The sequence below is a fragment of the Platalea leucorodia genome, assembly GCF_965183815.1.
Source record: "Platalea leucorodia genome assembly, chromosome: 17".
NCBI lineage: Eukaryota > Metazoa > Chordata > Aves > Pelecaniformes > Threskiornithidae > Platalea > Platalea leucorodia.
The window spans coordinates 1942135-1967145 of NC_138839.1; the positions used below are offsets into that span (position 1 = coordinate 1942135).

Genomic DNA, 25011 nt, shown 5'->3' on the forward strand with positions numbered 1-25011 from the left:
TTTTTTAAGATAACTAGCTATGTAACACTGATCTCACTGGAGACAGAAGCAGAGAAAAAAACTCAAGAGCTTCTGAGCATCTGGGATGATGAAACTCTTGATGCAAAAATCAAAAAAAATCTCCTCTGGTTTTTGTAAAGCTCATAGTGGTAAGGTTCTCGTGGTAATTACCCGGCTTTGATGGATCGTGTTGCTACTAAAAGTTTTTGTGTGTCCACTCTCCTATTCCCCAATCTGCTCAAGATCTATTGCACCTCTAACTTATTAAGAAAAGGAATTGTTGGGCTACAAATCCTGTCCTAGCACTAATGAAGCTTTTTATTAGAATCCCAGGAAACTTTTTTCTTGTCGCTACTAAGCATGCTGATAACGGTAACTTGTTGGTCCATTAGAGGCCATGAACGTAGAGGAGAATGCTTGAACGTGGTCTTGGGACTGAGACAACCAATGATGGGTAAGAAATTTTTGTCTATAAATCCAATGTTTCATGTCTTTCTTACAGGTAAAGCAGAAAGAAAATGGCATAGCCTTAAAATGTTTTCAAAGCGTAATCGAATCTTTGGATTCATTAGGCTGGGAGGAGAGGCAGTTTGCTCTGGTGAAAGGACTTCTTGCGGGGAATGTCTTTGACTGGGGAGCAAAAGCAGTCTCAGAGTAGGTGTTAAATATTTTAAAAGCACCCTTTTAAGATACAGAATATCCAATTGTTCTTTTTTTTTTTTTTTTAAAATAAAGTGCACCAATCTAACTGTAATTGTAGTTTGTATTTCATCTTAAGCAAATGTTGGTTGTTTACTCACAAGCATTGTGGTGGTGCGGGAAAGTTTACATTGCCACCCTTGAAATCTGGCAGACCCGTCACTGTGAATGCTTGAATTAAGCGATAGAGTATTTCATATTCTGGCTGCTTTGCTTGTAGCGTTGTTATTAGCACTGCTTTGGGGGGGGTGTTGTACTCTGGTCCTAGAATAGGAAATGCGCTATTTTTCTGCAGCCTCCCGTTGTCCTGATGTCGCAGTATATATTCAGCGGGCTGCGAGTTCCATCGGGTGGTCTCTTTTGATGACTAAATACTAATTAGTTTTGATCAACATACATTTCTATCACTATTTGGAGAGCTTTTTTTCCTCATATCTTGTCAGCAGCCATGAATTCATTTGAGGATATGAATGCCAACAGTCTTGAAATATTTTTGACTTTTCAATTCTAGACCTTTCTTTTTGTGGGCCTGGTCGTACAGATCCAAGAGCATGGGAGAGGGACGCTGTTTTACAGCTGCCATTCAGCCCTTCCTTCCCCTTTCTGCATCTGGGAGGAGTTTTCCCTCATTAAATCAGGAAAAGTCCATTAAAAACAAGGTGCTTGAAGGCTACGTGGGCGTTCTTGGTCTCGTGTTACTTCTGATCTTGCCCACAACCAGAAACCTGAACTGGCACCAGTTAGAGCCGTTCGTCCGTGTGCCACTCGTGTTGTGTAGCTCTCATGAAGGAAGGAACCAAGACGGAGTTAAACGGCACGTAGGCCTAGATTTCAGGAGCTTTAGGAGACGCGGCTGGCCAGCATCCCCCGTGCTATGGTAGCTTAGCTGACAGCTTAGAATCCAGCCATCTCGTTACGTAAAGCCTCGTCACGCGTAGCCAACAGCAGTGGCTTTTAAAACCTGTATCTGGTTATTTTAATTCCTTTTTTTCCCCACGCAGGTACAACTTTAAAAAACTTTCGCAGCCCAATCTTCAAATTAGACTTTGTAAAGCACTGTTTTACCACCCAGACATTTTAGATCGTGACTACATTTTTATGGTGGTCTGCAGACCAAAAGGTTTCTTTTTTGCCTGTAGTCTAATGCCTGCAAACACTTGTGTATTGCTGAAGCCTTTTTCTTTTAGCGTAAGAACTCTAATTTAATGTACATCTGAGCCTTTTGTTTTTAACATAAGCACAAAGTATCTGTTTCTCAGTCGCCGGACCTATTCACACTCCCCATTATAACTGATGCAATAAAATTGCTGACCACCTGCTAAAGAAATGTTTGAATTACATTTATGGGAGATGAAGTTGCTTAACTGTGTACCCTTTATTTCTCTTCTGATGCAGTGTTCTGGAATCTGAGCCACAATTTGGATTTGAAGAAGCCAAGTCAAAGCTACAAGGTAGAGGGAGATCTGTGGTGGTGGTTGGAAGTGGAGTGTGTTAATATGAGAGTAGAGGAGTGTGAATGTGTTTATTGGGGCAATTCTGCTCCCCGGATGACAAGCAATCATTAGTACCTGCTAGGGTTATCGGAAACAGGCCACGGAGTTTCGGTGGGATGTTCCTGTTTGTGTTCCAAAGGAATCGAAATCTGAAAACCTCCCTCCTTGAAGGGAAGTCTTAGCCGCACAGATACTCAGACTAGCTTGCCCATGCTGTTTTTCATAGCTGTTCCAATCCTGTCAAGGAGATCGCGTCCTGGGACGTACGACACCATCCGTCCTGGGATGAGTCGTTACGATAGCCAGCTTGCATGATTCCATTGCTGTATTATGAAAATTCCATTTCAAAACTGCTGTAATTGAGCTATTCCCATAATTAAGATCTCAGGAACTCCTTGAATCTACACGTTTAACGTTCAAAACCTGAGCTCAAATGCTTTAATGCATCTGCACAGAGGCACCACCTGCTTTTCATGATGTACAGAAGTACTGCTTGCCCCAAAGAAACGCTAACGTGCTTTTGTCTGTGACACAGAGCGTCCCTGGTTAGAAGACTCCTACAGCCAGTGGCTAGAGCGACTGAAGGTACGACTCCATGATCGTCACTAACCACTGAGTGACCCAATACATTCATCATAAAATCACCTTATTAATCTTGGGGTTTTAACAGATTGAACAGAACTCTGTTCAGACAACTCAAAATGAACTCTGCTAACACAGTACCGGTAATTCAGCAGCCTTACCATAAAGAAAGGAATAAAAGGGATTAGTCTGGCGCTTCGTTACTTACCAAGCTTCTTAGCCGAATTCCTTCGGGAACTGCAGCATTTGGAACCCGGCCGCTTTCAGAGCTGTTCCAAAGCGACCATTCCCTGGCCCTTCTGTCCCAGGGCACTTACTGCCGTACAGCCAGCCCCATAACTTTGAAACCTCGGGTGCAAATGGCTTGTTCCTCCATCTGAGTACCCAGCCTAAGAGCAACATGGCTTTAGGAGCTTGCTGAAAGTAATTAACCTATCAATTAGCAAAGCTTTTTTTGCCCTGTGTGATCTCTATTACTGTTTAATTAAGGTTAATTGAAAAGCTTTTGTTTCTTTGTGTAAGTCTCTATGTTGGAAATGATAGCAAAAAGGTTTGGTATGAGTAGACTATGACAAATCATTACGTATTACATCTTAAAACAAAGGTATCAGCTGATCTTGTATAGCAGTGATAATTAAGGAACTTCAAGCACTGTCCTGACAGTTTTTTATTAGGAATTAAGCATTGTTCACTATAAAAATTCTTCTGCTGGTATGAACTGGAGTGAACTAAGTTTCATAACTTCAGCTTTAGAACAAATTAAAAGGTTAATGGAGAATAGGAAATATCTTTTCATTTTAGGATGTCACTGCCCCCAGCAGTCCATCCTGCCCTTTCCTGGCAGAAGGGAATCCTGTTCACCCTACAGCATGCTAGCTTAAAACAGCCACAAAGGTAGGTTCACCCTGAAAACCAGCGCGTTCACGTAGGCAGCTGCCCGTGCTGCTGCTTCCATTTTGGAGACCGGTATTCCCCAGCTGCACGGCGTAACCACACGCGCGCCAGGGCCTCGTCTCCCGCCAGCAGGATCACAGGCCTGGCTGCCCGCGGCTCAGAAGCCTCTGAACGCCCTTCCCGTTCAGAGCTGCTGGAGTTAGGCATGTCCGTAACTGGCAGGTGTAGGCTTTACTAATGGCCTTTGAAAGCCCTCTCTCAAACAAAGTAAAGTAACTAAAGGCTGTTTTAAGTAACCGTGCAAAGATAATGATGTTAGGGAAACCGATTTCTCCTAAGATCGAGGGTAGGTGATGTTCTGATGAGTTATGCTGCTGCTTGAGAGCCAAAATTGCCAGTCATTTAAGGGTATGAAACGTGGGGTCTGCAAGTGAGTTCTTCTAAATAACACAAACTTTTCACTGAAATGAATTGTGAACTCAATCCTGAATACATTGGTTTTCTCTTACAGGAGGGTCCCCCTCATAAATGTGCCTTAATTTTCGCAGATAACAGTGGAATAGACATAATTTTAGGAGTCTTTCCTTTTGTCAGAGAGCTGCTGTCTAGAGGGACAGAGGTAAGTGGGTTTCACCGTGAATTCACTATGTAATGGAGCTTTGGTAACTGGGGAGCGGTTTGGCAGCTACCCACCGGCAGCACGCTTTACCAGCCTGGCTGCTAACACCTAAACTGGGAATAATCCAAATCCCTGGGACTCCAGAGTCTGACTTTAAGTAGGCTGTGAGAGGCAGCAAAGCCAAGCCCGCCTCTGTCAGACCCGAGTTTGCTGAACAAGGGTCTGTAACGTCGAAAGACCTGAAATCGCTGGTTAACTGAGGGGAGACGAGGACTGGGCCTCCAGCCTTTCTCTTTGCGTTCCCTCTTTTGTAAAACACGTCGGGCAATGGTGAGTTTTAAACAGAGGAGCGGCTCTGCTGCCATGTGTGAACTGCATTAATTGGTGAACTCTTCCGACATCTTCACCTCAGGTTATATTGGCTTGTAACTCTGGCCCTGCCCTAAACGATGTCACCTACAGCGAGTCCCTGATTGTTACGGAACGGATAGCAGCAATGGATCCAGTTATTCAGTAAGCATACAACCAGCCTTCGTTACGTGTCATACAATGCGTAGAAGGAAAAAGCAAGTTCCTTGGTACAGACTTAGTTCATATTTAACTGTGTTTATTAGTGTCTGAAATCTGCAACCTGGAGGTAAGCTAAGGCGGATCATTTACGTTCATTAAGGTGAAAAATTTAGAAATTGGATCTTTCGTGAACACCCGTAATTACATTTCTGGTCTGTGTCTTCCCTGATAAGCATTCAAGCTACTAAAACATAAATTTTCCATGTTAAAAAGAATAGAGGAAAATCCATCTATTTCACATTTGGAGTATCCCCAGTAGAGGATACGCAGCTGACTAAATGATCCTTTTGCTCAAGGAAACATTATGTTTCTTGGTGACGTCCTAGCAGGAAAAGAAGCCTTTGCAAAGACGGCTTAGATAGTCCTTGTCGTCTGGCTGATTACCAGATTTGCATGACCCTGTTGAGGTAGCTGTTTAACATCTTTGTCTTTTTTTTTTTTTTTTAAATAAAGATCTGCACTGAGGGAGGAGAAGCTGCTGTTGGTGCAGACAGGCTCGAGTTCTCCGTGCCTAGATCTAAGGTATATCGGCAAAGCACTGCTTTGTTATTTGTCTCCATCAGCTGCAGGATGCTCAGAGGCTTAGCTCTGGAGTATCTCAGCCACCTTTCCTGATGGGAATCACATTTGCAAAACCATTACGAGTTGCTTGGTCTGGATTTACAGCCCTGTAACAGTGATCAAGCCTTACTCGTTGTTGGACATCTCATTGATCACACTTGTGGTCAGCAGTGACGCAGGGTCAGCTTCAGGAGCAGCTTAGTTATGGATGACGTAAAATCCTGCACGTGACCAAGAAATCCACTTACTAGCAGCAGCATTTCGTGTTGTTAACCTATTTATTTTTAATGAGTTTCTCTATTGGAGACAGAACTTACCTGTGTTTTCTGGGAAATCCCAATTCTGCATGCATTTACGAAGCTTTTAAAACTATGTTTCAATCTCATTTCCTTTGATTTAAGGTGTTCCTCTTTATTGGCATCAGTCATTCCATCCGAAATTCCATACCCCGCCACGTTTTGTGTAAACGATAAAGCCCTTAGAACAGCCTGCCTTTGATGTGTCGCGTGTCAGGATGACTGTTTCTAAACCAGACCTCTCGTTTCAGCCGGCTGGATAAAGGCTTGGCTGTGCTGGTCAGAGAACGGCAGACAGACCTGGTTATCATCGAAGGCATGGGGCGCGCCATCCACACGAATTACTACGCGGCTTTGAACTGTGAGAGCCTCAAGCTTGCCGTTATCAAAAACTCCTGGCTTGCGGATCGCCTCGGAGGGAAAATTTTCAGTGTCATTTTTAAGTATGAAGTGCCATGTAAATGATGCGTATCTGGTCAGCTGGGGGAACAGGAGCAGCAGAATGGACTTGCACTAGTTTTACTTTAACTGTAAAGAATGTATTTTTATTACAACAGGGAAAAGAGTTCACAGGAAATTCCGTATTTATATTGTGCTTTTGTGACTTAAAAAGCAACAATATGATTCACTCTATAGTATACACACTCAAATATATATATGTATATCACTCATTGTTTATTTTGGTAAGTGTTTATTTTAATGCTGCAGTATTTGTGATGAAAAGACTTTATTTTTTTGTTCTGTGAGACATTCATATAGAAATATATTTAAATGTCAATGAAACCTTTTTTTATACATCTCTGCCTACTCTGCCAGCAGTGACATGGCACATACCAAATAGTTTTTAAAGTGCTGAGTGAATCTGACATTGCATTTTCCATGTCAGCTTTTAAACTTACCTAAAACGTTTCATGCTCTGTGCAGTTAATTTGATGGAAGGACTCATCCGCCTTCTAACCCAGCCACCATTGCTTAAGCTGTATTTGAAATACAACTGTCGAGAGCGCACAGCCGATAAGCGAACAGCACAAGTTTACCCGCAGCTGGGAGAACTCGTAACTCCTATTGCTTTCACTGCTTGTTCTTGCTAACCGTTGGGTGGGAGGGGAGTTCTGCACCTATCCTGAATCCCGTAGCAGTAGTTGGGAGCTGAGCCTCACTAAGTTACCCTCACAGTGAATGTGTACTGCTGCGTTCAGAAACACCCGGCTATTTTCCTGTCACGGGCCTGTTAGTTTCTGTTGCTTTCAGTTATTTAATGCTGGGACTGACAGGAATTAGTCTCTTTGTTCATGCAGAGCAGTTAAAGCCGTTTCCAAGTAACTGAATTTGCTTTTTTTCCCCTCCATCAGATGTGCAGTACATAAATGGAGTGATTTAACCATGAATTTGCAAACCAGCATGTGCATGCATCAGTCATTCCAGCTCTGAAATGAAAAACAGCTTAATTAGAAAACTATTTAATATGCTGCTGAGCTAACTGTTCCCCATGAATTTCAAAGATGACTCTTTGAGAGCAAGAGAATAATGCAAAATACCGTTACGCACTGCCTCACCCTTGCCTGGTGAACGTGTACTTTGTTTGAATCCACTGATCACCAAACGTCAGGCTGTAGTACTGTTGCATTTCAACTATCAATCTTCTTCCTAAGGACTTCTTGATCAGGTTAACTGGGGCAAAAGATCCTCTATAGCTGAGCAGGGAACCTTATCCTATGATGGGAAGCTGACAAAGGACAAGTCCATGTCTTGCACTTCTTAAGTCTGGTAGCTCCTTAATTGCAAGGTCTCCCGTTCTCGGGCTTTCGGCCACTGCAGAGAATGCAGTTAAGTGAAGTCCTGCGTGTTGGAGTTTATGCAACAGTGCTGTTGTTTCTGATTCAGAAATGACCTTCACAGTGACCAGCATCTTCTGCTTAGAAGAGGGGAAGAGTACAGTCTATTTATAACTACGATGTTGAAGAAGTTGTTCTTGATTGGAACAGTCAGATGAGAGCTTTACTTTTCAAGATTGTACCTCATACTGCAATTAATAAGCAGAGGCGTCGTATTAACCTATCCCAAGTCACTTACTCCTACGGGCATTCATGTACTTGCATAGTAAACTTCTAAACTAAATATGGATCCGCCATCTTAGCCATCTCAACTTTATTCACCAAGTTGTTAACCTCCCTTAGTTTTAACAGTTACACTCTATCCCTTATCAACTTAAATTCTTCCAAGCCACTTAATTTTCTTCTGTATCCAGCTCCAGAAGTGCTCTCTGTGTGTGTTTGTAATTAGAAAACTAACACTCTAGACTTGCAGAAAAACATCTTTCTACAGTGATGTAGTTCCTATGAAATATGTATGGTATAAACCTAATACGTGCCCATTCCTTAAGCAAGATTTCTTAAGCATTAGCCCTCCCTGAAGTCTCCTGGCTTTGTCTTGTATTTTCTTTTATACGTAGACGAGTGCACATTTCTTCTGTGAAAACGGAGCAACAAGATTTCTGAAAAACACAAGGGGAGGCAACAAGGGGATGAGTTGTTCTCTGTCGCAGAGTCCGCCTCTTAAGCCTGCACAACCCATCCGTTGGAGTGGATGGAGCGAGAACGGGAACACCGGGGTGCACAGTCAGATACTAGTGCAGTTTCATTTACATGTGTTTTCCTGCTTGTCAAATGACTTTAAGAACAGCCATACTTGAGAATAAACTTGTTATCGATGATCTACTGTCCTCTGTACACACTCAGCCTACTGGAATGCAGTTTGGCTGCCTAGGAATTGCAGTATATGTTTCTACTTAATACTTTGGGGGTGGGGGGTATTTTATTATCATTACCCTGTTCACACGGCCCAAGCTATGAAATCTCAGCGCTTTAAAGAGTGAACACAGAGCATGCCTTCCCCCCTCCCCACACCACGTTGCTTTCCTCAGAAAAAGCAAGATCCCTGTGGGAATCGGCACGGCACAGCGGAGCGCCGCTGCCTAGCTTGTCCACATGAAGCGGGCGGGAGGCAGGGAAGCAGGCAGGCGATAACTAGCGTCCCCTACCTTTACGTGCCCCGCGGCGTGTCTGCTCTTGTTCGACAGCTCCACCACAGCTGCAATCACGCCCAAGGCAAGGCCAATCGCAAGGGTAAGAAAGAGCCCACCCAGGGCCTGCGGCTGCAGGGGACTCCATCGCTCTCTACTTCTGTGGAGGCAACTGGTCTCCCACCACTTGTTACGCAAGTTGTCGAGATCGCCCGATTCCCGCAGTTTGAGGACAGCAATGGAGAGCTTCTTGGTCCACAGGGATGCTGGCAGCAGTAGAATGAAAGAGAAGAGCATGGGAGAGATCACAGCCACTATAACATTTTTAAGCAACCCGCTGCTCTGCTACCACGCGGGCTCAGCTGGGTGCTGCTTCCTAACTGTCAGACGGTCGTTCTGCAGACAGAACGCAACAGGCTAAGCCCAGCGCTTTTCTTAGCTCACAGCCGTTCCTGTCCTGCCCACAGAGGTATGACAATACTTGCAGAGTAATGACAGAGTGAAGGTGCTTTGAGAAATACAAGCAGTCACGCTCCACAAGAGAACAAACTGTCTACCTGTAACTGCACCAGGAGCTCTGCGTTACTGGGACCGAGGCAAAACCAAACCAAAAACCCCACGGAAACCAGTGACACCCCTGAGAGTTGGCATTTTTTGCAGTTCAGAGTAAGAGTCGGTAAGTGCTAGTGGTAATTCATCTACAGAACGACAACATTGCCTAGCAGGTTACCAGTTTGTTCACACTAGGTTATTAGTGTTAATGCAGAACCGTGTGCAAGTTTCAGGGCTTGGCTATGGCAGGCTCTCTGCTCTGTCAATCTGCTACTTCAGACCCATGAAAGGCAAGCGGAGAGGCGGGACAGAAACGGTGCACGGTGACTAACCCTGGCTGGTGGCAATGCCAAATCCTCGGGCTCCAATAACTTCAGGGGCCCTGATCAAATTGCAGTGCCTGGCAGCTGCAAGGTCTTGAGAGATCGATTCACCAATGAAGGCGTAGTTTGATTCCATCACACGCTGAACCGCTTCCTGGTAGGTTTTGACTAACACGTAGTCTCGTCTCTTGTCCATATATTCATAGATCATCTGATGGATAGGATTCTTGGAATTCTGCAGCCCAAAAATCCAAGTGTCAAACTGAAGCGTAAAACAATCATCCAAAAAAATCTGCATATATGTGCAACGATTGCAAAACAATTGGGAGAATAAGAGTACTTAAATCATTGCCCTTTGAGCCCTCCGTACTGAAAACCAGCATACTGTTAGCATGGATTTCCTCTCTAATGCACAGTGTTACAGGGATATAAGTATTAAATATTCCCTCCCCCCGCCAAAAACAACCTTCGCAGGCATCCAGTTAATGTACCCAGACATGACCTACGTCAGTCCTCCTGTTCAAGGTACACAAGGATAACCCCTGAGGACTAGCATCGCCTTCTTAAAAGGGAATACTCTATAAAAATATAGTCCTCTGCATGCTCTTCTCTCCGAGAAGAGGTGGAAGAAGAGATGAACAAAACATCAGATATCGATCGCATTATTTGAAGTATTACAGGAAAACTGATGGAGTCTACAGCGAGGGTGGTGTAAGGACCATTAGGCCTGAGCTAGACCACTTGGCCCCAGCTTAGCAGTTCTATGGCATGTGTGTATGTGCACAATGAGATTCTCTGCACCTTGAAGAAGTAGAAAGTAGAGGAGCCGTCCAGTGTCCCAAACTCAAGCTTTCTTTGCTTCACAAGATCTTCAAAAGTCTGGATTGGGAGCTGCTCACTGCCAGAGCTCAGCAGAGCGGTGAAGTTGGCAATGTAGGCAGCCAGCAAGGCGATGGTGAACAGCCACCAGACAGCAGCGATGACCCGCACAGAGAGCGCTTTGGGCCGAGGGGTGACACCTGCACGACCAGAGGAGCCGATAAAACGTATGGGAGGTGACGTACGGTGAGAGAGAGGTGAAGAACTTTAGATCCGTGAGCCTGAGTTAAAGACTTCCCTTTAAACAAAGGCCAAACTGCAAAACTTGCCCTGCAGCTACTTAATGCACGAGCCTGAAAAGACTTGCTATGGCTGGTTTGAACTGCATCAAAACTGCATGCAACGCAGAGCTGAAGCAACGTCAGTGGTGAAAAACAACAAAAACCTCCACTCTCCAAAGCACCCGTGCGATGGTTAGCTTGACATTCCCTGGGGCAGTTGTTACAGCAGAAAATACGCATTCCTCAACTGAAGCCCCAGCCATCTGTACAATTCCAACAAGTCTGTAATCAAAGTTCCCCAAACTGGGAGTTTCACTGTTGCCAGGTGTCCCTATTGGAACATCTTTTCCCTCCCCAGGACAGCACACCAGTGTTACAGACAGATGAGAGCTGGATATGCAATCAGCTGAAACCCCCACAGTGCTCCCAGAGCCTCCTTGTTGCAGTTCTCCCAGCTCACCTTGCAGGGCAAGTGCTCCTGCTCCAAACCAGAGGCTATTTAGGAAGGTGAAGTGGTTCTCTTCATTCTTTGGCTCATTCCATTCACAGGGGCTCAGTCTGTGGGAAAACGACAGGATAAAACCAGACATTCAGGGGGAAAAAAAATACAAATAATCCTGCAGCGTGACTGCAGCAGCGCAGATAGCCTGGAAATGCCCTTTCCTTCCATGGTAGCTCCTCCTTCACCCCCGTTCCAGTTTAACCAGTGCAGAGGAAGGTGCTCCTGCTCAATGCCTCAAGTAGTTTGCAACAGTGATGGCTCAGGGACTCCAGTCACAGGTTTGCCAGACACTTTCTTCCCGAGCCGTGGCGTAATCTATCTCCCTGGCCCACCTGACTGGCAGTAGTGGCTCTGTTCCGTAACAGCAGACTGAAGGCTGCTCCTTGGAGCAAATCCTTACCGATAAAGATTGTGCATAAAACTAGAAAAGCAGCAACAGAGCTTCTGTTCAAGACTGCAGCTGCAGAGAGCCTCAATGCAGCCTAATCAAGAAAGGGGGAGAAAGCTGAATCTCCTGGGAAGGGGGTGGAGTGGTGGCAGAGAGAATCTCTTCCACAAGTCAGTGCAGGATACGGTGCGTAAAAATACACCAGGAGAGAGACCTGCACGTAGGAACGTGGTTGTAGTTCAAAACAAATGTCATAAAAGTGAGAAAGAAGAGCTGAAGTACAAACACAGAGTCCTTTTAGCAACCCTAGGTAATTCCCGTCAAGATATACGGTGCTCTTCGTGGGGAGATCCTACTCTTAATGCTGTCTTAATCTGATGTGACTTAAGCTTTATTAGCCCTGGTTCTGGACCTGTACAGAAGGTTCCTCAAAGCAAAATGCACCCTGGTACTTTAAAACTGAGATCTCTTCATAGCCGAGAAAGCAGCTGACTTGAACGAAATCTGTGAAACAAGTTCATTTATACCTGGCAACAAGGAAGAGGCAGAAGCACGTCAGCACGTAAGCAAATAAAAGGCCAGTCCAGGTCTCCTTACTGAAAGGAGCCAGGAAGTGGAAGAAAGACATCTCCTGGGAGACGGTGTCTTTTCGAAGCAAGATTCCAATCCCAGTCTGCAGGAATGGTGTGGTGAAGGAGACCACCTCTTCCCTTGCTGAGGTGACTGTCAATGGAGCCACTGCAATGTCTGCTTCCTATAAGATAGAGATAAAATATAATCAACCATCCAACCGACCTGAAGATTTCTGTCACTCAAATAGAATGCTTCCCCCGCTGAGCGGGCAGATACCTGCATGGCAAATCACTTCTCTGTGTCAACAGACAGCTACCAGACTGTGAGCTCCACGAAACAGGATAGTTTTCCATTTCGCATTGTTCATAGTGGGGTGCTGGTTGGCATCTGGGGCTCCTGGTTTCCTGCTACAGCATCACAGCACAAGCTGAGGCTGTGCACCATGAACCACATTGGTTTTGTTTACCAAAACCAGAGGGCATGTTCCTTTCTTTTTGTGGCTGCAGCATCTACATGACTGACAGCTGGACACAGTACTGAGTTCAGAGGAGCAAAGAAGGCTTAATTCAAACGTTACTGATGGATGACAGAACGCTAGCCATAGGGGACGGCGCATGATGGGGTAAGATGTGCATTCGAGCATCCCCTTGAGGAGCCTAAGGCATTACCATTCTGGAAGAGACAAGTTTCACCTACTGGTTAAGTTCAAGGTAAGTTTTTCTTAAAGCCATTATCTTTGTTTCATTAGTGAGCTAAGATGACTGCAGTCTCTCAGACTACAAAGAAACACTGGGTAGCTTCTGAGACAAGACAAGCACTGCACCAGGAGCGCCTTGTTGTAACGATGACCTCCTGCTATGGCCATTGTCTCCTTGTTCCTTAGTTCCCATATTTGCAGGGCAAAACCAATTATAGGTCTTGCTATTCATTAGTTCTACACAACAGGCAGAATGACTCCAAGTTGCTCAGTCCCTGAGCAAATTCTAATGAAGTCCAAGAGCTGATAGTGCTGTTCTTTCCTGCTAGAGCTGCGGTTTGTCAAAAATATAAATTGAAAATTACCTGTCTCAAAATCTCGCCAATCATCCCGGTCCAGTTCCCACTGGAGGAGACGGCACCGTACTGCCCATCTCCCACCACCTTCACCTTGTAGCTGAAGTGAAGCATTGCAGCAAGTGCTTTCAGCAAGTCAATGCAGTATCCCTCCAGTTCCGCACTTCTCACCATGACATAAGGATCTTCCTGCGTATTGAGGGAAAAACACACAGTTACATGCTCCCACAGTCTGCAGTGCAACTGATAGTGAATTAAAGCATTTCTTGGCGAACCCTCCCCAAAGACCTCTATCCACATTATCGGGGGGACAGCATTTCCCAACTTGAAACCGATTCATTGGCGTCATGTGCCACCACTAGTCACAGACTACAGCTCCAGCAGGAGAGCTGCATTCTGCAAGCCACGTGTACCACAGAAATAAGTGATAATCACTTCTCAGTCTAAAAGCCCAAACACATTTCATTTGCCCATGAAAGCCTCAGGTGAGGGTTGCATGCTGGTGCAGAACCTGACAGAATCAGAAAATTTACTGCTGCAGTTTCTTCTGAATAGTCCTGCTTGTATGGTGCATGTAGTAATGCGTTTTCTTTCTTTTTATAGCCTGTTTTTAATCCCTGCACACATGTGATCTTTTCGTATTTCCACTGCAGGACAGAAACAACAACTAGGTAACATGACAACCCTTAGGTGTAGCTAAACAGAGTGAAGAGGCCTGGCTGTCTTCGCAGAGCAGTCACTTATAGAAGTCCATTTTGTGGGCTGAGAGCCCTCACATCCTCCCGTTGCAAACCACAGACAGCTTGCACCTCTACACCACCGAGGCAGCACTCCAAAAACAGTCTGTGATGAACAGGGGTATCAGTGTCAAAGACAGCCCAAAAAAGCACCTGCAAATATATGGGCGGAAAAAAAAGGCGAAGTATAATTCCAGCTCTCCCCAGCCACTCTCAGTGTTGTGTCACCGCCTTACCAGGATTGTTGTGACAGTCAAAGTTGGAAGAGCCTCTTCTGGTCCCCTTGAGTCAGTGGCCTGCAAATCAAGAAATGAAGAAGAAATAATTGGATTTCAAAGTCCCAGCCATGGCCTCACTTAGCTGGGGCTCACATTATGACTTGGGGTGGGTGTCGGGAGTGTGTGTGCACGTGTTTAACCAGCTACAAATCTGCCCCTGTACACGGCAGCAACCTCACCACCACTGTTCCCTAATGTTAATTAATAAATCACAAGCATTTCACTTCATTGCATGTTGTCAGCATACTTGTCTGAATAAAAATCACTTTAAATGTTGTCACAATTCTTCAGATGCACAGTACTGTGTACTCCCAAACAGATCAGTTCATGTTGCTGACAAAACAGCGGCCAATTAAGGTCTCACTAGAGAGCAATTCCAGGAGACACAGAACAGCAGGAAACCTGCGAGGAGGAGCCGAGGAAACACGGATCCACTTCTGCACGGAACGCTGAATTCAAGGGTACATCTTCCAACCTCGCAGAGTCCCACAACTCAAGGTGATTTCTGATCAGTACTACTCTGGAGCAATTCAAGCTTTTGCCAGTAAAGCTGTCTAATTCTGTAAGATTTGTGGGTCTTAAGTGTATCCCTTTATTCTAAAATTACACAATAATGTTGCTAGACAGAGTGAGAGAGCATCTGTGTGCATGTGTGTATTTATATATATATATTTATATATATGTGCAGTGCAAGATCTGCAAAAGAAGCTCCGGTTCTTCCAGGAGCTGAATGATCTTGTTTCAATTCCCTCTTTCCAATGGAAGGATTTGAGGGATGAGCTTTGTCTTTGAAACTGTCATCAGAAGTTACCTAATGCAGAGTGTTCTGGAAGCAATGTTGTCATTGCCAGATAAGCTACAATTTGCTCTTAGATAAAAGCAAAAAAGTCACATTTCATCTTAGGTCTGTTTAAAATATTTATGCCTACCGAACAAGAGGGTGAATAAAACAAAAGACAAAAAAATCCTTGCCTATCCCTCTCGCTTGGCTTCACCCACTAGTTACTGAAGCTTTCAAAGTGGTTCTTAAAAAAAAAAAAATCTCAGCAACACACTACAACTTTTGTAAATATACCAGAAGAGTATTTTATTGGGCAAAAGTTGCAGGGTTTGGGTAGCAGGAGGGTAGGTAGGGGTGGCACGGGGGTGACCTCCGCAGGAGGTCATGAACTGCCTAGCGCTGGACACAGCCTTTTCAAGCTGACAAAACAGACCCACAGCGCACCAAAACTGAATGAATCGGACAAGTTTATGGTGCCTGTCCAAAAACGTCTTTAAAAAAGGGTGGTAACGGCTGCGTGAGAGACAAGGCTAGAGCAGGAGGAGACACAGAAGACAACATCAGGTCAGGAGAGTTGCCCAAGCAGGGGCAAAGGAAAAATAAGAAAGCTACCAGAGCAGGAGGGACAGCAGGGTGGGAGAAAGGCTAAAGACGAAGATCCACCCCAAGCAAGAGCAGAAGCACAAGAGCCGCCCCGAATGGACAGAGAGGAGACGCAGGAGGAGGTACAACTGTAACGGGGCTGCCGTCAGCGGAGGAACCTGCACCCAGAGCAAACGAGTAGGACCCGCAAAGCGCTGACCCCAATCCGCCGCCTTGCTGCCTTGCCAAAGGGACGGAGTCTAAAACGTGTGCAACGAGGGGACTGGGGACCGGGAAGAGGGGAGGGCAAGAGGGGAGTTGAGATGTGTTTCTCTGGTTTTTTTTTGTTTCCTTGTGTTTATTTCTCAGGGCTGGAATCAACAATTGGAGGTTTATGCTATTTGAAACTGATTGAAATTCCATGACTTTCCCTAAAACTCTCTTTTTGGCACATGACAGGCATCCAGCATGCTTTGATATTGAGAAGTGAGCTGATATTCAGGTGACACGAGGTCTGTCTCTACCTATGCCATTGGACAATTAATTTCATTTCCCAATAACCAATACTCCCATCATTTTTGATTGGAAAGTCTTTAGGACAAATACTGCCCTGCACTATGGGAATATACACATGTTCTAGCAGGTCAGATTTTAAGTGACTTTTGGCATCTTTCTTCTAAAGCCTGAGGAATTACGTCCCGCACAGACCCTTTTTATATTAAGTGCAAACTTTTGGAAACAAAACACACATCTAATAACTAATAAAACACACATCTAAGAACTAATAAAGGTATCTCTGTATGTCTGACTTTTCTTTGATGTTAAGAAGTGATGGAATAATTCTGAGGTTTAAATAAGCCATGAGGACAGGGCTATAGGCAGATTCTTCCCTGGGGCATGACTGAATTTTGAATTCTGGACAAAAGACTGAGTAAAAAAAAAGCACAGACACACAGACTTGGAAACGGCCATCAGTCGCCATGAAAAGTATATTTAAAATAATAATTCTTCACAGATTAAAGGCATTGCACACTATGACCACATCTATTTCTGGATTTAAAACGTAAGACCTTTTGCGCATATGCCTTCGTTGGTAGCTCTGCACCAATGAACTTAAACATACCTTACTCACAGCACCATCATTCCTTGTAGCTCCTGAAAAAAAAAACAACCAATGACAAAATCAAGTTCTTGCAGGGCTTATAGTTACAGCTCCTTAAAAGTGAAGTTTCATACTGCCGTTTCGTATGGCACTGAAGTAAACGGAATGATTGTCCTTGACTCACACGCTCACAGCGCAGTTGACTTGCAGCCGTTCTGTCAAGGCTGTTTCCTTGCTCACAGCACAGCGTTGGTGTGAAACAACGGAAGCAGAAACAGGCGCAGCCAGATTCAGGCTGCAGAAAGTTCTAATTGTACCTTAATGAGCATGGCTGTCACTCACACATTGAGGAATGGATTTGGCAGAATCCATCGCCTTATTTCCCTATTGCCCTCCCTGACGAGGTGAAAAGCCATCTCTCCTGCTCCGTCGCACAACTGAGATTTCCCCCTAATTCCTGCAAAACCTTGTCTATACCCCTAAGGAAAAGCCCTGTAAACAACCAAAAGTTCATCACCATTACGTTCCAAGACGCTAGGTTTTCTTATCCTTCCCTTCCCCTACTAATGACAGGTTCCTACTGTCAAAGCAGCCAAAGGGGTTGCAACCCCTGGGGCAGAAACCCTTCTCCACCATGTCCTACTCCATTCCCCCCTCAAATTGTAAGCACCCTGACTTTTCATGCCTGTGAAAATTAAAACCTCCAAAAGGGCCACGACCAAACCCAGGAACCAGCAGTGACGGCACTGAAGAAAGGAGCAGGAAGCCTGCCTCGTGCTGCCTGTTCTCTGCATCCCAGCAAGGAATGGCGAGTAAGGGAAGTACATAAAATCCGCAAAGAGTTTAAGTGTGATGAGAACCAGCGCAACCCTGTAGATGGCATTGGAGTGAACATCAAATGTCAAATTGTCAAAACTACTATTGATCTTTTCTGTATTACTCTGCCTTCCTATGCCTCAGTTTCCTTGGTAAAAACACCAAGATCCACCCCAGTTTCCTTGGTAAAAACACCAAGATCCACCCATAAAAGTACTATTATTGAGGTTGGTCACGCTTCTGGGTTCTACTCCCTGCTCTGCTGTGCGACTTTTAACAAGTCCTGTTAAATCATTTGCTCTACAGCTTCCCTTTTCATAATACTCAGGAGAATACCTCAATCCCACCCCAGCTGCAAGACAGCTAAACTACAATGATTGAGATGCTGGATTAAAACCACAATTGTGTCAATATATGACTCATTAATTGCCCAGGATGTTTTTTCTAGAATGTGCACAGCATTGCTCCTTGGAATCAAAGAATTCACAGTGCAAAAGCCAAAAATCCCTCAAGATAAAACAAAAAATGTAGGGTGTTTTCACTCTTTCAGGCAAAAGCTGTGAGTTTTTCATTAAATATAACAACACATTCATTCATTATGTATTATTCATTCTTTGGTTTTGCATTTTCTGGCCTTGTGCTGAACTCTACATTATTGTAAAACAAAACCTGCTTTTTCCCTCTCCACTACAGTTCTCCATGGGAGCTGGAAATCTTCACAAAGGAGTTCTCTTGTCTCCCTTTAGAAACTCATTAAAGCCAGTAAACGCTTTTTGAGGCTCCTTTTTGAAGACCTGCTAGGGTTTCTTGGAAGAAAACAGCCTGTACTGAGGGCTTCAGCTCCCCCACAGCGGCACTGGATGCAGCTGTTCAAAGCCCCATTGTAAGAACTCCTGAAAGGACCATAAGTAATCGAGTTGCAGCACTAACTCAAAGTTCATTGCAGTGACACTTCTCAGAAGCCAAGTTCTCATTGTGAGAATCCTTTGTGAGAGTCTACAAAAACATAAGACAAAGAAAAGAGGCTCATCCCTCCACTCTTGCTCCCCAAAGGCCGGTGGCTGCAGGAAATTACTGTGGTTGCAAAAATCAGCCTTGTCCTTACCCCTTCTACTCCGAGCATGCCTAGCCTTCTAATGGGAGATGACTCCCTGCTTAACTTCAGTCACAGAATGGTTTGGGTTGGAAGGGACCTTGAAGATCATCTGGTTCCAACCCCCTGCCATGGGCAGGGACACCTTCCACTACAGCAGGGTGCTCAAAGCCCCATCCAGCCTGGCCTTGAGCACTTCCAGGGATGGGGCATCCACAACTTCCCTGGGCAACCTGTGCCAGTGCCTCCCCACCCTCATGGTGAAGAATTTCTTCCTTGTATCTAATCTAAATCTCCCCTCTTTCAGTTTGTAGCCATTACCCCCGTCCTATCCCTACAGGCCCTTGTAAAAAATCCCTCTCCAGCTTTCTTGTAGGCCCCCTTCAGGCACTGGAAGGCTGCTCTAAGGTCTCCCCGGAGCCTTCTCTGCTCCAGGCTGAACCACCCCAGCTCTCTCAGCCTGTCCTCATAGGAGAGGGGCTCCAGCCCCCTGATCATCTTTGTGGCCTCCTCTGGACTCGCTCCAACAGGTCCGTGTCCTTCTTCTGTTGGGGGCCCCAGCGCTGGACGCAGGGCTCCAGGTGGGGTCTCACGAGAGCAGAGTAGAGGGGGAGAATCCCCTCCCTCACCCCGCTGGCCACGCTGCTTTGGATGCAGCCCAGGACACGGTTGGCCTTCTGGGCTGCGAGTGCACATTGCTGGGTCATGTTGAAAAAGCTTGTAGCACTGTTAAGAACTGGCCACCTCACCCCAGTTTTCTACCCCATCTTCCCTCTCTAGGCTAGTACCCCTTGCCTTTGCATCCTTTGCCAGCATTTCCCTTTTTGCAGCTTGTGACCAGGAGAGAGAGCTGAACTAAAGACGAGGCGATGGGTCAGGTGGATTACAGTTTTGGAGTACACTGGGACATTCAGGATGAGAGAATTCGACCATCATCACAGAACCAAATGACTGAAGTATCTGTAACCTGAGGTGAACTGCTGCTACCAGAGCTATGCGATTACCAGCTCTGGGTAGACAGGAGATGGGTGTGTGAGATGGACAGGAGAGAGCGGAGGAAGTGAAGTTGCTCTCCCAACCCTCTAAACAGAGAACCAATTTTTATCTCCCAGTAATTTTGCAACGTCAAGCTACTCCTTAGCCTGAGTCTGGACTCCAGGCATAGAACACCAAAAAGCCACAATAAGATTGAAACTATAGCAACAACTATAGTTGTTCAGGTGTAAAAGCAAGCTCCCCAGCTCCTCACATGGAGAGCAAAGCCTGATCAGTGGCTGATCACTGCGCAGAAGTCCCTGGCAGGCTCCTGCAATGTCCCTTAGGAGCTTCGGGGGGAACGTAGTGGTACCTCTTGGCTACAAAAAGTCTGCAGACTCACAGAGCTGACAACTTCAATGCACTAAAACCCCTCTTCTTCCCAAAATATGCCCTGAACAGAGGGGCTAAACAAGTAACATGGAAAACATTACTCACAGAAGAACAAGTTAATCAGTGTATCTTGCTGCAATTCAAGGGACGATAGACTCAAAAGAGTGCAGCTTTAACCACAACAATGTTGTTCATGGACACCTAACCACCCTTTTTCTAGGCTTTTTCATCTTCCCCAATCTCTGTCATCTGATTTACAACTCTAGCAGCAAAGGCACTTAGTAACAGCACTCATAACACGATAAAGTCACAATCACAAGCCCGAACAATAAGGTAGGCCCTGCTGATGTCTTAATAACCAATTTGAACGCAAATTCTTAGATTAAGACAAAATCACGTAAGCGCTAGCAGTTAAAGACTGGAAGAATTAACACTCTGTAAAGAAGAACAAAACCAGATTTGGATGCAGCCAGCATTTTTGATCATTTTTCTCACCTGTCTGGCTTGATTCTCTCAGGAGCAGCGTGGTTGCAATCACACAGAAGACGAAGTGAAGACCTTTGTCCATTGGAGCAGAAATATCTCCTGTCTAAAGGAAACTTCCTGCTAGAGATGAAAGGCAAGTAGTTAAAGCTGGTTTTACAGTTCCTCATTGCTGGGTTAAAATCAATATGTCCTGGATTTTCTGCACCTCATTCTGAAGAGTCCCAATTCAAACAGAGGTCTCCAGGTGAAAACACAGTCACTTCGGAGACCAGCCATAACAAATACTAAAGAAAAGATCCTGATTAACGCTTCACTGCAGCAAAAAGGATGTGACCGACCTATGAAGTGGATTTATCCACGGGCTGTTGCCCTGTCTCCCCTCCAGTCCGCTCCCACAAGGAGAGGCGTGCTACAACCGCGTGCAGGCTCTGGGGAGGCAGCTGTAGGTGCGAGCAGTAACGAGGGGCTGGAGGAGGCGCACACCCATGGGTGCAAGGGAGAGGGAAGGCAGACACCGAACCGGACTGCTCCCGGGTCCCTTCTGCTCTGAGAAATGGGAAGGGGCTATTACAGACATTTCAGGAGCCAGCTGAGGCACTAATAAAACAACCTTCTCCCGGAGGTTCTCATTTGGGGGGGAGCTTAAAAGTAAAAACCTTAATTTCATTTTCCATTTGGGTTGCAGAAAACAAAGGTGTTTCTTTTCATTTGCTCCAAAATGATCTGAAACCGAGCTGTTTCACCCTGCACCAACAGACATGCGAAACTGTTTCTGAAGCCCTCTTTTGTCTCAGTCTCTTAACTGAACAAGGAAAAAGGGGCAGCGGAGAGGAGGGCGAAAACCAGCATATTTTATTAACTTTTTTCATTTCAAACTCTGCAACAAAATTTCTGCATGGCTTGAAATAATTGTACATTTGTCACTGTAAAACAGCAACAGAGCTATGAAAAACAATCAATGCCAGGTTATATTAAGTCTCAAGCTGCTGCAATATTTTTGATTGTACTTGTCGTCATAGTGTCAAACGAGGTTCAGGACACCATTGCCCCAGAAACTATAAAAATCATATTAAAAATGCCCAAGAAAACTTACCATTTAGGACACTATGTAGGCAAAAAAATCCTACACATGGTATTGCTTGCTTCTGACTGATGCTCAGAAAACACTGGCTTCAGTTAATCTTATCAACTTTTATGATCCCCAAACCTGCACTCCTGTGAAAACTCTTGACGTTACAGCTCAGAAGTTTCCCCTCACTCATTTTCTCTACATTTTTCACCTAATAAGAGAGGTGAATAAAATTTACACAGAGGATTCTTTCTGGGTTAAGTGTAACTGCTGTCTTTTGTTGTTGTTGTTGTAAAAAATACTTCAAAATGAGAATATTGTGATCCTTGTGAAAGGATCAAAGGAGAGGACCGACATTTGCGTTATGGATCCGGCTACACTTTCTAAAAAGTAATTGTAGAATATAGACAAAGTGGTAGCTACTCTTAGCTGTCCCCAGAGCAGCACGTGAACTGAACAGCTGAATCACCCACCAAGGCACATAAAGGAAAAGTAGCAGTAGTCTTCAGGTTGAACGAGTGAGGTACTGCATTTTTCCTTGTAGATTTAACCTGTAAATTACTGCTATTTTTTCCTTACAATTTGGTACACACTACAAAATGATCTTTATTTCAAGTGGCCTCCTTCAAAAAAAGCTAGTCAGAGCTGGCAATATATTGCTTGCATCACCTTGAAAAGAAAGAGTTGTTAACACACTGGCTGCTGACTGTCTAAAAGAACAAATAGAGTGTAAATACGTGCAAAAAAGAATTTTTGCAAAGGCTAATACACTTCCCTAACTCTAATTTAGTACTAGAGTCATTTAAGGACAAACAGAATCAGTCAGAGAGAGAATAATGGGAGGGCAGCGGGGTTTAGTGCCTCCCAGCGTGTAAAGAGTTCCTTAGATACTGCTTAAATTAACCATTGCAATATCCATTCATCATCTACCTGAGGAGGTACTACAAAGTTTTCTCATGCTGGCTTTACAGCAAAACAAACTAAGGATTTAAAAAGTTACTTTGCTAGAATCAGCTTTCCCTCCTCAGGCGGCTTTCAGTCTTTCAAAACGTAAACAAAAAAGACAACGTTACTGCACAACCAGTCTTCTGTACGCAGTGCTGAAGGGAGGCATCAGCATTAAAACAGCAGTGGAAAAGATGAACAGCCATCAGCTAGGAAGGAGACAGCCTGTTGCACACAGGCTTTGATCCTTGTCATCTAGAACAAGAACAGCAGTGATTGAAGGCAGTAGCGCACTTACAGCAATTCCTTCAGCCTCTCCTAGTTCCGTTTGCCTGCCTGGGGACTAGCAGAAGCAACTCGATGACCAGGCACAATGAAACTGCTGGAACACTGAATGCTCACAGGCATTCAACGCTATTATAAAGATAAAAGAGAGGGAGGAGCCAGGCTGAGGGGCTTCTGCAGAACATGCCAGCTCCTGCTGCAGGCTCTAGGGGCACCTTGGGTTTTGGGAAAGAGAGGAGGAGACCTCACCGAGCAAAAAGACAATGTCTGGAAGCAGTTTAGTCCAGCTGAATACTACATTGAGACTCAGAAAATACTATTACTGGCCTGCTGTGTGGTCCTGTAGAAGTCCTCTCTCTTTAGAATAGTGCCCAAGGAAGCTGTGCCCATCTCTCCTGTCCATTGGTAGTGTAAGCTGCTCAAGGCTTTCTCCACTCTGTGCCTGTCTCCGGAGATCAGCTGCGGGACTCATGTACAGCACCAAAAAAACCCCAAACTGTTACATACACCTCGTATTTCCTCGCAATGCTTAGACAGCTGAAGGAAGGCCCAAGCTTCAAGGTACCCCATTAAATTCCTCTCTGGATTGTACAGTACTATTTAATACACAGGCACAGAAGTGAAATTCCTGTCCCTTTCATCCTTCCATTTACTAGTTTCAGTTCAAAAGTGAGCTAAAGTACAATGCTGCCAAGTGGCTGATTCTGTTGGGCCAGGTCATTTATAAATACACACACCAAGGCACTGCAATAACAAAGAAGCGCCTTCACAGGAATTCAGCAGAGTAAACTATTACAGCTCATCCTGCAGGGGAGTTGGAACACGTCCACACTTAAGTAAGAAACAAAAATTTACTCCCTGCTTGACTTTAAGCACTGTTCAAGATGGAAAACTCTCCAGCAGCTTGCGCATCTTGGCCTTCTTCCCTAAGCTTTTTCTATACATGCTACTGAGTAAATCAGTCATTAAACATCAACACAGCTTGCCTTCTGCAGAGTCAAAAATTGCTTACATTTCAATAAAAAATGCTTAGAAGACTGCATTTGGTGAGGCTTGCCCGAACTTGAATCATAGCTCACTGCAATTAAGGGGAGTCCTCAGATCACTTTTAATGCACTTCAGACCCCAGATGGTGTAAATCATTCTTGCAATATAATTTATGGCAAGATGCTAAAATATGTTATAAATGCTAATTACATCCTCTCCATAGGACAAAACAGAAGAAGAATCCAGAAAGATCTATTCCACCTTGGATTTCTCTCAGAGGCTTTGACCTGCTCACAGGTTCGTTTCCAGGTGCTATCTTTGGTAGTTTGAACGTGATTTGTTCTTCACATTCTCACCTGACAGCTATGCCCTAGAGAGTCTGGCAAAGGGCTGCATATGGGGGCAAGTTAGCAAAAATCAGATAAGTTGACATTTCCAGCTGCTTTTCATGAATATTTTCTAGGCTTTAAAAAGATGCACATTATGGTATGTGATTTTTTACAGCTGGCAGCTAATGAGGGCTGATAAGCTCAACTACAAGCAGCTGAAAGCATCTCAGCACAGACAAAATCAGTTTTTAAAGATACAAAAAAATGTTCATCATCAGCATTCTTAAACACCAAGCTGGAGGAATACAGACCATAAATCCCAAGTCCAGCCATACATAATACACCACTTGTAATTTGGAAACTTTGGAATTCTAATCTTACAGTTTAATGAACTGAAAAACCACATATGACGAGTCTGAGGCCTCACAGGAAGAGCTCTGGACAAGGGAATACACTTGCTGTCTCTGTAGAAGCCAGCAGGAACAGATACAAAATGGGCTTTCTCTAGGCAGCGTTATCGATTTGATTGATGGATGAGGTATAGCCAAGGAAAGTTCTCACACATTAGAACCCCCCTGCCCACGCTGCCTTTCTCCCTCTGTCCTCACTCAGCAGTTTAATTGTCGGACTATCAGACCTATCTCAGTAGCTTTTCAGTCACTGACCTTCCTGAAGAATAATGATTTCAACTGCCTTTCTGAATTCCTTCACACCCGCAGCCAGGCTTTCGTTCCGTTGCGCGACATCCTGAATGGAGCACGCAAAAATCGCTGAGCCGTATTAGCAAGTGCCTCTGGCCTAGACCTGGATGCCTCTATGGATTCCTCCCACGGATTCCTAAGTCTCTTGTACTACAGGTGTGCGATTCTAGTAAAAATTTGCAGCTACTCTATGGCCAGCAGTGATTACCGCAAAGTGGATGTTAC

General features: G+C 44.8%; 2 protein-coding genes across 9 annotated transcripts in view; one reads left to right on the plus strand and one right to left on the minus strand.

Moving 5' to 3' along the window:
* PANK4 (pantothenate kinase 4 (inactive)) overlaps positions 1-8668 on the plus strand; it is a 27174-nt gene extending 18506 nt beyond the window's left edge. For 2 of the 8 annotated variants that reach the window (XM_082329172.1, XM_082329173.1), the window contains exons 11-18: positions 503-654; positions 2095-2150; positions 2728-2777; positions 4180-4287; positions 4700-4800; positions 5311-5379; positions 5966-6157; positions 7067-8035. In XM_082329172.1, the coding sequence (XP_082185298.1) occupies positions 503-654; positions 2095-2150; positions 2728-2777; positions 4180-4287; positions 4700-4800; positions 5311-5379; positions 5966-6157; positions 7067-7145 (807 nt within the window). In that variant the 3' untranslated portion in view covers positions 7146-8035. Of the gene's footprint in view, positions 1-502; positions 655-2094; positions 2151-2727; positions 2778-3575; positions 4318-4699; positions 4801-5310; positions 5380-5965; positions 8038-8166 lie in introns of those variants that run through there. The other 6 variants (XM_082329170.1, XM_082329169.1, XM_082329174.1 and 3 more) reach the window with 6 other exon arrangements.
* On the minus strand, positions 8107-13885 carry LOC309598509 (putative glutamate receptor; the record flags this gene model as incomplete). Its single annotated transcript, XM_082329178.1, has 7 exons — positions 13237-13885; positions 12129-12355; positions 11172-11269; positions 10413-10630; positions 9621-9846; positions 8755-9002; positions 8107-8208 (listed from the first exon to the last, which is right to left on the minus strand). The coding sequence occupies exons 1-7, from the start codon at positions 13525-13527 to the stop codon at positions 8107-8109; spliced, it is 1410 nt and encodes a 469-aa protein (XP_082185304.1). The 5' UTR covers positions 13528-13885.
* Positions 13886-25011: the final 11126 nt, after the last annotated feature.